This window comes from Hypanus sabinus, chromosome 9, assembly GCF_030144855.1.
Source record: "Hypanus sabinus isolate sHypSab1 chromosome 9, sHypSab1.hap1, whole genome shotgun sequence".
Classification (NCBI taxonomy): Eukaryota; Metazoa; Chordata; class Chondrichthyes; order Myliobatiformes; family Dasyatidae; genus Hypanus; species Hypanus sabinus.
This window is the reverse complement of record NC_082714.1, coordinates 92,203,267-92,218,568: the sequence shown is the minus strand read 5'-3', so window position 1 is coordinate 92,218,568 and position 15,302 is coordinate 92,203,267. Positions and strand designations below refer to the sequence as shown.

General features: G+C 45.3%; 1 protein-coding gene across 4 annotated transcripts in view; it reads right to left on the bottom strand.

Annotated features, from left to right (window-relative positions):
• The window catches only part of selenbp1 (selenium binding protein 1), a 48,290-nt gene that overhangs the window by 16,670 nt on the left and 16,318 nt on the right, over positions 1-15,302 (bottom strand). For all 4 annotated transcript variants that reach the window (XM_059980212.1, XM_059980213.1, XM_059980215.1 and 1 more), the window contains exon 6: positions 1,005-1,187. In XM_059980212.1, the coding sequence (XP_059836195.1) occupies positions 1,005-1,187 (183 nt within the window). The remainder of the gene's footprint in view (positions 1-1,004; positions 1,188-15,302) is intronic.

Below are 15,302 nucleotides of genomic sequence, written 5' to 3'. Positions count from 1 at the left end.
CTGCCAAGAGTCTTACCATTAATACTACATCCTGCCATCATATTTGACCTACCAAAATGAACCACCTCACACTTACCTGGGTTGAACTCCGTCTGCCACTTCTCAGCCCAGTTTTGCATCCTATCAATGTCCCGCTGTAACCTCTGACAGCCCTCCACACTATGCACAACACCTCCAACCTTTGTGTCATCAGCAAACTTACAAACCCATCCCCCCACTTCCTTATCCAGGTCATTTATAAAAATCAAGAAGAGTAAGGGTCCCAGAACTGTCCGTGAGGCACTCCACTTGTCACTGACCTCCAAACAGAATATGACCTGTCTACAACCACTCTTTGCCTTCTGGGGGCAAGCTAGTTCTGGATCCACAAAGCAATGTCCCCTTGCCTCCTTACTTTAGAAAGTATCAATCACCCCTGATAAGTTATTAACTGATGAGTTATCTAGGATTGAATCGACGTGTTGCTGGCATTGCAGCTCAGTGGACCAGTGGGGCCTGTTACACACTGTGTCACAAATAATTAATAAAATAGAGGGCGGGGGTGTGAGTGTGTGTGTGTGTGTGTGTGTGTGTGTGTGTGTGAGTGTGATAGTGTGTGTGTGTGTGTGAGTGTGAGTGTGAGAGAGTGTGAATATGTGTGTTTGGGAGAGAGTGGGTGTGAGTGAGTGTGTGTGTTTGTCTGTGTGTATTTATGTGTGTGTGAGTGTGCGAGTGTGTGGTTGTGAGAGTGTGTCTGAGAGAGTGCATGTGTATGTATGTGTGAGAAAGAGAGGAATCTGTGTGTTTGTGAGTGTGTCTATATAAGTGTGCAGGAGTGTGTTTCTGTAAGTGTGTCTGTGTAAGTTTGTGTGTGTATATGTGGGTGACAGTGTGTGGAATGGAGACAAGGTGTCGTGTTTGTGTAGAATTGGTTGTTTGATTGTTGGCATGGATTCAGATTTCCATATCTCTGAGTCCAGAAGGAGGAACGTTTAGAGCAGGGTTTTACGTTATCACGCACTCACCAGCTTCAACATCTTCCAATTTAAATCCGTAGGCAAGGGCTTTGGGTGTGCCCCATTCTGAGCTGATCATGACATTGTGCCGCGGCTGGTACCAGAAGTCATACCCGAAAGGAGCCGCGTCACCCTCGCGTTCCCAGTTCCCCTTCACTTCAAACGTCTCGCCATCCAGTAACACAAAGCCACCTGTTTGACAAGGCAGAGGAGAATCAAAGAGGGGGCACCGGTTAGTGCAACACTATTACAGCTCGGGGGCTCAGAGTTCAATGCCAGCATCCTCTGTAAGGAACCTGTGCATCCTCCCTGTGGAATGTGTGGCTTTCCTCTGGGTGCTCCAGTTTCCTTCCACAGTCCAAAGACGTACCGGTTAGTAGGTTAATTGCTCATTGTAAGCTGTCGCGTGATTAGATTAGTGTTAAATCAGTGGATTGCTAGTGGCACATTTTATTGCATATACATATTATTGTGTGTAACTCTCTCACCAGGGCTCATATACAGACGTGGCTTGTTAGCTAACTCTGCTAACAGCCACGGGACTCAACGGTGAGAAGGCCATTTCTCATAAGCAATACGTCTCGGGTCGGTATCATTAGGGATTTAACCAATCAGGAACATCGTGATGGTCTGATTAAGGGAATTTCAATCTGAGCGAATGCTGTGTAAATCCTGCCCATACACAGGCCAGAAATGACAGATCGTGCACCAACATAAAATTATAAAGAAAGCATATTTAACAAATTTTTCAACTTTAACAGTTACAGAAAAAGAAAAGGAAAATGAATGTTAAATGGAGTTAAATCAGTCCAAGATGCAAATAAACGTTGGAGCTTGTTCTGGAGACGGTGAGGGGGTGTCTCTTTTCTCACACACTGGTCTACATGAAGGCACCCACCGCACTCCAAGCTTCCCCTGAAGACGATCTCAAATGAAATGTCTCTCTCTCAGGAGCCATTCATCAGCACAAAGCACTTCTTCCAACGGCATTCTGCAGCCAATTCCTTCGTCCAAAAGACCCGAAACGAGACTACCATCCTTCAGAAAACTCTTCCCCACAGCTCTCTGGCACATCCCTCAATCCTGATTGGCTGATGCACATTCTTAAGTTGGACAATATGGCTCCTCATCTTCAGCTGAAGCCAAAACGTTCTTACTAGCAGGTCGCACTGCTTTCACAGAAAACCGTGAAGCTCTCACAGCATCACAGCAGAAATCTTAACCAGGCCATTACTTATGTATTGCAATGTCCTGCTGCCACAAAACAACAAGTTTCATGACATCTGCCGGTGATATTAAACATGATTCTAACTGCGTTGGGCAGAAGGAATGCCTATAAGGAGGGATGGACCTATGCCTTCTCAGCTGATGAATAGTTGAAAGAGGTTGTTTGCTGTAATAAGAATTAATATTGTCATTAAGAATAGGAGGAGGTATTTGAAGAACTTGTTGAGGTTGGGGTCTGAGTGTATGTATCAAAAGGCAAATTCTGGGATGGATCAAGTAGAGGGCCACTGGAGTAAAGATGATAGAATAAGTATCAAATTTAAAGCTTATGTTAATGTCAAGGTTCCTATGTTAATTCAGTTTCAGTTGGTTGTGATGGATTCTACCACCAGGCTCAAGGACAGCTTTGCACTCACTGTTACCAGACTCCTGAATCATCCCTTGACCTCATCATCTTTCTTCTCATGACCTTTCACCTTACTGCCTGCCTGCGCTACATTTCTGGTACTGCCACGCTTTATTCTGTTTCTGTTGTTGCTTTTCCTAGCACTCTCTCAGTTCGCCCTTGCAAAGAGCTTATCTGTACGGCCAGCACGCACAACAAAGTTTTTTTATTGTGCACATGCCAATAGTAAACCAGCCTTGAACAGACTTCAGACATATCCTGCCTTTTGTGACAGACAGAGCGAAGGTGCTTGATGAAGTGAATCCTCCGATCTGTGTAGGGTCTCTCTGATGTAGTGGAGGCTGCGCCAGGGGCACCAGACACACTGCAAAACTGACTTTGTTCAAAACATATTTCTTGCTTCTTGCCCAGAAGGTGCAGTTTCGCATTATGAAAATCATGACGCAGACTGTTTCCTGGGAGGGCGGCATGGTAGCGTAGCGGTTAGCGCAAAGCTTTTACAGCTTGGGGTGCGAGAGTACAGAGTTCAATTCCTGCGCTGTCTGTAAGGAGTTAGTACATTCACCTCGTGACGGCACGGACAGCAGTTCTCCCACGGTCCAAGTGCGTATGGGTCAGTAGGTGAATCGGTCATTGTAAATTGTCCTGTGATTAGGCCAGGGTTGTTGGACAATGTGGCTCTTTGGACCGGAAGAGCCTGTTCCATGTTGTATCGTTAAATAAATAAAACAAGACTTCCGGTAAGATGGCGATCGTTTAATTGCTCCGAACGTTTGCTCCATTATTCTTCTTACCTTTGCACTATATGCCTCCCTTCTTAAACCTTAGTGAGGTACTTTATTAGTTCTCTTTTACCTGCCTGCGAACACATCTATCTTATAACGGCTACCAAAAGTACTAAAACCGGGAAAAAGGAAACTTCTACGGCTTTGCCGGCTGACATTCTCGCTGTTCTGGAACAACATCGACAAGATACTTTAATGGATTTTAGAACTGAATTTAGAACTTCTTTCAACCAGCTGAATGTTAGAATAAGTGCTCTAGAATTAATAAAATCCATCTCCAAAAATCTAAAAAAGAGGGTGGCATGGCTTTACCTAACTTTTGTTTATATTATTGGGCAGCTAATATACGTTGTGCTACCTTTTGGTCTTTCTTCCATAGACAACCTGAGTGCCCTAACTGGGTGGCAATGGAGTTGAGCTCCATTAAAGAATTATCTATCTCTGCACTTCTTGGCTCTGCACTCCCCAGTAGTTTGTCCAGATTAATAGCTAATCCTCTTGTGAGACACACTTTGCGTATATGGGCTCAGTTTAGGAAATGCTATGGTTTCCATGGTTTTTCCGTTTCCAGCCCTGTCGTACATAATCACCTTTTTTTACCTACTACGTACGATTCAGCATTACAGGTTTGGTATAGGAAGGGCATTAGACATTTTGAAGATCTTTTCATTGATAATCGCTTCGCTTCTTTTCAGCAGCTCTCTGTTAAGTTCAATCTGCCCAATGCTCATTTTTTCAGATATCTCCAAATTAGACACTTTATTGCTCCTTTAATTCCTAACTTTCCTGAAATGCCTGCGAAAAATGCTATGGACTTATTTCTTTCCATTAATCCACTAGGTAAAGGTTTAATATCAATTATTCAAGATAAATTAGTAGCCTTACGACGGGCCCCTGTGGATAAAATTAAAATGGCATGGGAGCAGGATCTAAATATCTCCTTATCTGATGAGAGCTAGGAGTCGATTCTCAAATCAGTTAACTCAACCTCTCTTTGTGCTCGCCATTGCCTTTTACAGTTTAAGATTGTTCATAGAGCCCATATGTCTAAATCTAAACTATCTCGATTCTACCCTGACAGTAGTCCGCTCTGTGATAAATGCAAGAGGGGCGTGGCCTCTCTCATTCATATGTACTGGTTCTGTCCTAGCTTGGAGAAATTTTGGAAAGATGTCTTCACTACGTTATCGTATATTCTGAATCAACACCTAGAACCTTAATTGCTTTGTTCGGTTTCTGGGGCGAGACAGATTTACGTCTGAGTCCGACCAAATGCCGAATATTATCCTTTGCCTCTCTCCTGGCTAGACGCTTGATCCTCCTTAGATGGAGAGATGTTGCCCCGCCCACTCATGCTCAATGGTTTAATGACATTATGGCCTGCTTGGACCTCGAAGAAAATCATTATTCAGTTCTTAATTTGGACCTAAAGTTCCATAAGGTCTGGGGACCTTTTATCGAGTACTTTCATAACCTTCCTCTTGACTAGGGTTTTTTTTCTTTTCAGTCCCTTGCTTTCAGCTCCTTTTTTTTTCTGGTAGTAGGCATTACTATCCTCTGTTGCTAAGTGTATTCACAGTCTGGGAGTTTGATTGTCCTGATTTATATTCTCTATATTGTGTTGTGGTTGGTCTGGAGTTTTTTTTTTGTGTTGTGGGGCTTGGGGAGGATACTAAGTTTACTTGTCTTCAATTTAGGTGCTTTTTTTAAAATTCTCTTTCTCTGTATTGTAGCGGTGTGCTACACGCAGCGCTAAAATTACGACACGGAGTCGGTAACTGCAGTCGAAGGAAAAACTTTATTCGAAATCCTCAGCCTCACTTTTAAGCCTCTCTCGACCTGCCCCCCCGTGGCGCAGAGGCTCCAAAGCTCTGTGCTCGCAAACCCCCGTAGGCTATCTAATTGTGAGCTGGTTCGGATGTGCCAGGAAATGGGTCGCCACATAACCCCCCCCCCCCAGAACCGGCGATACACCCCCCAATGTCCACAGTCTGGGCCAGAACCTGCTTGGGAGGTCGGCCTCTGCGCCGAGGTGCCGGAAACTCGTCCGGTTGCGCCAGGTCCACATGGGCCGGTTTGAGGCGGTCCACCGTGAAAACCTCCTCTTTTCCCCCCAACGTCCAGCACGAATGTGGACCCGTTGTTCCGGAGCACCATAATCGGCCCCTCGTATGGCCGCTGCAGCGATGGCCGATGCCCGCCCCTTCGTACAAACACAAACTTACAGTTTTGTAGGTCTTTGGGTACGCAGGTCGGGTGCCGCCCGTGCTGTGAAGTGGGTATGGGGGCCAGGTTACCGAGCTTCTCGCGTAGTCTGCCCAGGACTGCTGCGGGATCTTCCTCTTGCCCCCGTGGGGCTGGTAGGAACTCCCCGGGGACGACCAGGGGCGCGCCGTATACCAACTCAGCCGACGAGGCATGCAGGTCGTCCTTGGGCGCTGTGCGGATGCCGAGTAGGACCCAGGGAAGCTCGTCCACCCAGTTGGCTCCTCGCAGGCGGGCCATGAGGGCCGACTTCAGGTGACGGTGGAAACGCTCCACTAGCCCGTTCGACTGTGGGTGGTAGGCAGTGGTGTGGTGCAGCTGAGTCCCCAAAAGGCTGGCCTTAGCTGACCACAGGCTGGAGGTGAACTGGGCGCCTCTGTCGGAGGTAATGTGGGCCGGTACACCAAAGCGAGATATCCAGGTGGCGACCAGGGCTCGGGCGCAAGATTCGGAGGTGGTGTCGGTGAGCGGGACCGCCTCTGGCCATCTTGTGAACCGGTCCATGATAGTCAGGAGGTAACGCGCTCCGCGCGACACTGGTAGGGGGCCCACGATATCCACATGAATGTGGTCGAAATGCCGGTGGGCGGGATGGAACTGCTGCGGTGGGGCTTTGGTGTGCCGCTGCACCTTGGCCGTCTGGCAGTGCATGCACGTTCTGGCCCATTCACTGACCTGTTTGCGGAGTCCGTGTCAAACGAACCTGCTGGAAACCATCCGGACAGTTGTCCGGATGGAGGGATGCGCCAAGTTATGAATGGAGTCGAAAACACAGCGCCGCCAGGCTGTCGGGACGACGGGACGGGGCTGGCCGGTGGCGACGTCACAGAGTAGGGTCCTCTCACCCGGGCCCACGGGGAGGTCCTGGAGCTGCAAACCGGAGACTGCGGTTCTGTAACTCGGAATCTCCTCATCCGCCTGATGCGTCTCTGCCAGTGCCTCAAAGTCTACCCCTTGGGAAAGGGCATGAACGGTAGGGTGAGAGAGCGCATCCGCCACGACATTGTCCTTACCCGAGACGTGCCGGACATCCGTCATGTATTCAGAGATGTAGGACAGGTGGCGTTGCTGGTGGGACGACCAGGGGTCGGACGCTTTCGTAAACGCAAAGGTAAGCGGGTTGTGGTCCGTGAACGCGGTGAAGGGCCGACCTTCTAGGAAGTACCTGAAATGCCGGATTGCCAGGTAGAGCGCCAACAGTTCCCAGTCGAAAGCACTGTACTTAAGCTCGGGTGGCCACAGGTGTTTGCTGAAAAACACCAGGGGTTGCCAGCGACCTGCGATGAGTTGCTCCAGCACCCCACCGACTGCCGTGTTAGATGCGTCCACTGTGAGGGCGGTAGGGGCGTCCATTCTGGGATGTACTAGCATCGCGGCGTTCGCCAAAGCTTCCTTCGTTTGAACGAAAGCGGTGGCGGACTCCTCGTCCCAGGTAATGTCCTTGCTTGGACCCGACATCAGGGCGAACAGGGGGCGCATGATCCGGGCAGCGGAAGGGAGGAAGCGGTGGTAGAAATTGACCATACCTACGAATTCCTGAAGGCCTTTGATCGTGGTGGGTCGGGGAAAGTGGCGGACCGCATCTACCTTAGCGGGCAGAGGGGTTGCCCCGTCTTTAGTAATCCTGTGGCCCAGGAAGTCAATGGTATCGAGTCCTAACTGGCATTTGGCGGGGTTGATTGTAAGACCGTACTCACTCAGTCGGGCGCAGAGTTGACAGAGGTGGGACAGATGCTCCTGACGACTGCTGCTGGCTATGAGGATGTCATCCAAATAGATGAAGTCCAGGTCCCGTCCCACCACGTCCATTAACTGCTGGAACGTCTGTGCGGCATTCTTCAGGCCGAATGGCATGCGGAGGAACTCGAAAAGGCCAAACGGGGTGATGAGAGCCGTTTTGGGGACGTCGTCAGGATGCATCGGGATTTGATGGTACCCTCGGACGAGGTCTACCTTGGAGAAGATCCGTGCGCCGTGCAGGTTTGCTGCAAAGTCCTGAACGTGCGGCACAGGGTAGCGGTCCGGTGTGGTAGCCTCGTTCAGCCTGCGGTAGTCGCCACACGGTCTCCAGCCTCCCGTCGCTTTGGGCACCATGTGCAGGGGGGAGGCCCATGGGCTGTCGGACCGCCGGATGATCCCCAATTCCTCCATCCTCTGGAATTCCTCCTTCACCAGTCGGAGCTTGTCCGGGGGAAGCCGCCGAGCGGGGGCGTGGAGGGGTGGTCCCTGGGTCGGGATGTGGTGCTTTACGCCGTGCCTGGGCATGGCCGCTGTGAACTGCGGTTCCAGAACCGAAGGGAAATCCGCCAGGACCCTGGTGAAGTCGTTGTCGGACAGCGTGATGGAGCCGTGGTGAGGGGCTGGCAACTGGGCTGCACCCAGGGAGAACGTCTGAAAGGTCTCGGCGTGTACCAGTCTCTTCCTGGGCAGGTCGACCAGTAGGCTATGAGCCCGCAAAAAATCCGCACCCAGAAGCGGTTGGGCTACGGCGGCCAGTGTGAAGTCCCACGTGAACTGGCTGGGGCCGAACTGTAGCTGCACCTGACGGGTGCCATAGGTCCTTACTGTGCTGCCATTCACGGCCCTCAGGGGGGGACCCGGTGCCCTGCTGCGGGTGTCGTAACTCGTCGGAGGTAAAACGCTGATCTCAGCCCCAGTATCGACCAAAAACCGGCGTCCCGACCTTCTGTCCCACACATACAGGAGGCTATCCCGATGACCAGCCGCCGTAGCCATCAGCGGTGGCTGGCCCTGGCGTTTCCCGGGAACTTGCAGGGCGGGCGACAACGGTAGGATTCCGCGCCCCACCGCTGGTGGTAGAAGCACCAGTGTTCATTGGGCCGGGGGTTGGCGGGCTCTGCGGCCGGGCCTGGACTGGTTTGCTGCCGGGAGCGTGGCTGGGAGATCTGTGCGATGGACGCCCCGCTCACCTTTTTGGCGTTCCACAGCAAGTCCGCCCGGGCTGCCACCTTCCGGGGGTCACTGAAATCCGCGTCGGACAGCAGCAGGCGTATGTCCTCGGGCAGCTGCTCCAGGAATGCCTGCTCAAACATGAGGCAGGGTGTGTGTCCGTCGGCGAGAGACAACATCTCATTCATTAAAGCAGATGGAGGTCTGTCGCCCAAGCCTTCCAGGTGCAGTAAACGGGCAGCCCGCTCGCGCTGTGAGAGTCCGAAAGTCCTGAGGAGCAGAGCTTTGAATTCTGTGTACTTGCCGTCTGCCGGGGGCGACTGTACGAACTCCGCGACCTGGGCCGCTGTGTCCTGGTCGAGGGAGCTCACAACGTAGTAGTAGCGGGTGTCTTCTGAGGTGATCTGGCGAACGTGGAATTGGGCTTCGGCTTGCTGGAACCATAGGTTCGGGCGCTGTGTCCAGAAACCCGGCAGTTTCAACGAAACCGCATGAACAGAGGCGGCGTCGGTCATTTCTGGTCCAAAAATCGTTTGGACCGTCGGGGTCACCAATTGTAGCGGTGTGCTACATGCAGCACTAAAATTATGACACGGAGTCGGTAACTGCAGTCGAAGGAAAAACTTTATTCGAAATCCTCAGCCTCACTTTTAAGCCTCTCTCGACCTGCCCCCCGTGGCGCAGAGGCTCCAAAGCTCTGTGCTCGCAAACCCCCGTAGGCTATCTAATTGTGAGCCGGTTCGGAAATGGGTCGCCACAGTATCATATTGTCATTGTATGCTTAATTTTGCACTGTATTAATGTTCCTCATTGTGATTTGGGGTTTTTTAAATCTGTAAAATGTATTAAAAAACTAATATAAAAAAAATCCAGCTGATTGTCAAATTGGATCAGATTAGTGCTAGAGTGGATGATCATGCTGAACATTTATCTCGCGTTGACGTAACTTCTGAAGATTTAAAACGTCGTGTTCAATACCTTGAAACTCTCTGCTCTCTGCAACCTAGAGGAGAAGAATAGTAAATTTTTTTCCAAACTGGTGGATCTTGAAAATCGGAGCAGATGTCGCAATCTACGAATTCTTGGTTTGCCAGAGGCCACCGAAAAGGGCTCTCCCGTTGAATTTTTTCCTAAGTTTCTCTGTGAGATTTTCGGGAAAGAATTTCTTCCGACTCCACCTGAGCTTGAAAGGGCACACAGGATCTATGTCCCTCGAGCAACTCTGGGTTCCCGCCCACGGCCGGTAATTTTGTGCTTTCATCAATACCAGGTGAAAAACCGTTTGATTATGGAGGCACGCCACAGAGGTACTTTTGCTTTTCAAAATACGGTCATTTGTTTTGTGGAGGATTTTGCCCCCCAGGTTCTGAAGATGCGTGCTGAGTTTAAAGGTGTAATGAAAGTGCTTTTTGATCGCGGATTCAGACCCTCTCTCCGAAATCCAGCCGATCTTTGAATTACACTTACTACTGGAGATTATAAGTGGTTTAAATCAGTGAAGGAGGCTGAGGCATTTGTTGGAAGTCTTCCAGCCACCTCGTCTTCTTCGGAACCAGCCTGACCCTCTAAAATGGTTGATAAGCACTTCTCGAAGTAAAACTATTTTTTCCGAACTCAGACTTTACTTGAATAATTCAGTCATTATCTATTGAAACTCTGAGGGCTGTAGACAATCTCTCCCTGGTCTTGGTGCGTTTTTTCTAAATAGATAATTTAAGTTTAATGTTTCCCTGCGAACTTTTAGATTTTACCTGTGTAATCTATTTTATTTTTGTATAACCTTATCTATAGAGAACTACAACTGTCTTTAACTTGTTTTGGAGGTTTGGAGTTTTTCTTGAAGGCCTCCCTATTGGTTGATTCATAGTTTAAGTTTTGCTTTTTTTTCTGTAAATTGTTGATAAGGACTCTCTTTGAATTTTATAATTTCCCCCTTTTCTCCCTCCCTTTTTTTTCTTTTAATCTTTTATAATTTTTCGCGGGTAGGGTTAGTTTTAGTTTTCTTCTGATTTTCTTTGTATTAAGTTTTATATTTCTGTTGAAGTTGTTCCTATTTGTAATTCTGTTTTCTAGTGCATAAATTAGTTATTATTTGCTGTATTATTTATACAGAACTTTTGTTAACGACACAGAACTGGAAGTCATACTTGGGTTAATTTTTTTGGTAGAGCTAGCTGCTTTTTTAGGTAGCCGTCTAATTTTGGGTTGCGAGGTGGGGGTGGGTTCTCCAGTTCCAACACTACTCACTGTTTCTTTTGTTTTCCTTTGTTATTCAGGATGTGTCTCTGTTTTGATTCTACGGATCTATGTTTACATTTTTGCTCCCAGACTGTTATTGTACTGCTTGATTTTTTATATGCCTGCTACCTTCTATGCACTAACAATTGATAATGGTTAATTCACTTAAACTTGTGAGCTGGAATGTAAAGGGATTGAATCATCCTGTTAAAAGAAGGAAGGTCTTCTCGCATATTAAACAACTCAAAGCTGACATTGCTTTCCTTCAAGAAACTCATATTCGTAGTTTTGATAATTCTCGGTTTCTGTCAAAGTGGGCGGGTCAGCATTTTCATTCATCCTTTGCTGCCAAAGCTGGGGGGGGGGGGGGGGGTCTCCATCCTTATTAATTCAAATATTCCTTTTGAACTCCATAAGATATCTGATACAAATGGCCGTTTTATTATTGTTTCTGGTAAACTATACAATACTAAAGTTGTACTAGCAAACCTGTATGCTCCCAATTTTGATTATGTTAATTTTTTTGAACGTTTTTTTCTCCTCACTACCAGATTTAAACTCATACTCTCTTATACTGGGTGGCGATTTCAATTGTTGGTTAGATCCTAATTTGGATCGATCATCCTCTGTTACTAGACTACCTACTAAATCTGCCTTAGCTATTCACTCTTTTCTCTCTAATTATGGTATCTCTGATATATGGCGTTTCCTTCATCCTACTGAGAGAGACTATTCTTTTTTTTTCACATGTTCACCATACCTTTACTAGAATTGACTACTTTTTACTCGATAATCAACTTATTCCATTTGTCTATTCTTGTGACTATCAGAGTATACTGATTTCTGACCATGCCCCAATTACTTTGTCTTTAAATTTTCCTGGTCTCCCTCAGAGGAATAAACACTGGCGTTTTGACTCGACTTTATTATCGGATGATGATTTTCTAAAATTTATTAAGGATCAAATAACCTTTTATTTTAACATCAATACTTCATCTGAAATGTGATCCCAGAGGGGTCAAATAATCTCCTGTACAGCAAATCTTAACAGAAAGTCCTGTGCAGATCGATTAGATCTCATTAATCAGATTAAAGAATTGGATCAACTGTATGCTCAAACTAAGAATCCTGAACTATACAAGAAGCGTGTAGAACTTCAAACTAAATTTAATCTTCTGTCTTCTCAACCTGTCGAATGCCAACTTCTTGAAAAGTAAGAGTTGCTTCTATATTCATGGTGACAAATCTGGTAAATTTCTAGCCAATCAGCTGAGACGTTCCAAAGCCAAACAACATATTACAAAGATCCGGAAGGAGAACGGAGACTTTACATCAGATCACTTAGAAATCAATGACGTATTTAAAAATTTCTATTCTTGACTTTATTCCTCTGAATCTTTGAATGACAATATCTCTGTTGATCATTTTTTAAATAATCTGAATATTCCTTTGCTTTCATCTGATTTTAAAGCCAAACTTAATGCGCCTATATCATCAGAAGAAATATCTTTTGCAATTTCTGCATTGTCTTCAGGGAAATCTCCTGGACCTGATGGGTTCCCCGTAGAATTTTATAAATCATTCTCTTCACTTCTTTCTCCTCAGTTATTCTCAGTATTATCTGACTCGTTTAATTATGGTAAATTGCCACCCTCTTTTAATGAGGCATTTATTATTCGTTTATTAAAAAAGGGTAAAGACCCAACAGAGTGTTCCTTGTATAGGCCAATTTCTTTGCTTAATGTTGATGTTAAAATCTTGGCCAAAGTTTTGGCTCATTGATTAGAAACTGTTATTCCCTCTATTATTTCTGATGATCAAACTGGTTTTATTAAAAACCGTCTTCCTTTTTTTAACATTCGGCGTTTATTTAACATTTTATATTCACCTCCAACTGGGATTCCTGAATATGTTATTTCCCTCGATGCGGAGAAAGCATTTGATCGTATAGAGTGGAACTACCTTTTTGCAGTTTTAGAAAAATCTGACTTCGGTCAAAGTTTTATTTCTGGGATCAAATTGCTGTATTTGTGTCTTACTGCCTCTGTTTTGACTAATTTTCAGAAATCACAGTTATTTAACCTCAAACGTGGCACCCGTCAGGGATGCCCTTTAAGTCCCTTTCTCTTTGATTTGGCTATAGAACCTTCGGCGATAGCATTTCGAAATTGTCCTGAATTGACCAGGATTTGGAGAGGGGGTGTTGAACATAAAGTTTCTCTTTATGCTGATGACTTATTACTTTTTCTTTCAAATCCATCTACATCCTTACCTCCAATGTTTTCACTTCTTGATCAGCTTAGCCAGTTCTCTGGCTATAAACTTAATTTACATAAGAGCGAACTTTTCCCAATTAATAAAGAAGCACAAGATTTAACATTTCGTGATCTCCCTTTTAAAGTAGTTCATAATCAATTTACTTATCTTGGGATTATAGTCACAAGGAAGTTTAAAGATCTCTTTTGTGAAAATTTTGCCAATCTTTCATATACTATAAAACAGAGTCTGTTACAATGGTCACCTCTATGTCTTTGGTAGGTCGTATTAATGTTGTTAAAATGTATGTTCTCCCTAAACTTTTATATTTATTTCAATCAATCCCAATTTTTATTCCTAAATCTTTTTTTGATTCCTTAGACTCTATCATTTTGTCATATCTGTGGAAGAATAAGCGTTCTAGAATTAATAAAGTCTATCTCCAAAAACCTAAAAAAGAGGGTGGCATGGCTTTATCTAACTTTTATTTATATTACTGGGCAGCCAATATACGTTGTGCTACCTTTTGGTCTTTTTTCCATGGCCAACCCGAGTGCCCTAATTGGGTGGCAATGGAGTTGAGTTCCACTAAAGATTTATCTATCTCTGCACTTCTTGGCTCTGTACTCCCTAGTAGTCTGCCCAGATCAATAGCTAATCCTCTTGTTAGACACACTTTGCGTATATGGGCTCAGTTTAGGAAATGCTATGGTTTCCATGGTTTTTCCTTTTCTAGCCCTGTCGTACATAATCACCTTTTTTTACCTACTACGTATGACTCAGCATTCCATGATTGGTATAGGAAGGGCATTAGACATTTTGAAGATCTTTTTATTGATAATCGCTTCGCATCTTTTCAACAGTTCTCTGCTAAGTTCAATCTGCCCAATGCTCATTTTTTTAGATATCTCCAAATTAGACACTTTATTAATCCTTTAATTCCTAACTTCCCTGAAATGCCTGAGAAAAATGTTATGGATTTATTTCTTTCCATTAACCCACTAGGTAAAGGTTTAATATCATTTATTCGTGATAAATTAGCAGCCTTACGACGTGCCCCTGTGGATAAAATTAGAATAGCTTGGGAGCATGATTTAAATATCTCCTTATCTGATGAGACTTGGGTCTCGATTCTCAAATCGGTTAATTCAACCTCTCTTTGTGCTCGCCATTGCATTTTACAGTTTAAGATTGTTCAAAGAGCCCATATGTCTAAATCTAAACTATCTCGATTTTACCCTAACATTAGTCCTCTCTGTGATAAATGCAAAAGGGGCGAGGCCTCTCTCATCCATATGTACTGGTTTTGTCCTAGCTTGGAGAAATTTTGGAAAGATCTTTTCATAACGTTATCGCATATTCTGAATCACCACCTAGAACCAAACCCTTTAATTACTTTGTTTGGTTTTTTGGGTGAGACAGATTTACGTCTGAGTTCGACCAAGTGTTGAATATTATCTTTTGCTTCTCTCCTGGCTAGATGTTTAATCCTCCTTAGATGGAGAGATGTTGCCCCGCCCACGCATGCTCAATGGCTTAACGATATTATGTCCTGCTTAGACCTTGAAAAAATTCATTATTCAGTTCTTAATTCGGATACAAAGTTCCACAAGGTCAGGGGACCTTTTATTGAGTACTTTCATAACCTTCCTCTTAACTAAGGTTTTTTTTTCGGTCCCTTGCTTTCAGCTCCTTTCTTTTGGTAGTAGGCATTAATATCTTCTGTTGCTAAGTGTATTTACAGTTTTGGGGGTTTGAATGTCCTGATTTATACTCTCTGTATTGTGTTGTGGTTGGTCTGGAGTTCTTTTTTGTTGCGGGGCTTGGGGAGGATACTCATTTTACATATCTTCAATTTGGGTGCTTTCTCAATTATCTTCTTTTGTATTATATTATTATTGTATGTTTATTTTTGCACTGTATTAATGTTCTTCATTTCAATCTGGGTTTTTTTATCTGTAGCGATGTAGAAAATGTATAAAAAAACTAATAAAGAAAATAACCATATAATAATCACAGCACGGAAACAGGCCATCTTGGCCCTCCTAGTCCGTGCCGAACTCTTAATCTCACCTAGTCCCACCTACCTGCACTCAGCCCATAACCCTCCACTCCTTTCCTGTCCATATACCTATCCAATTTTACCTTAAATGACACAACTGAACTGGCCTCTACTACTTCTACAGGAAGCTCATTCCACACAGCTATCACTCTCTGAGT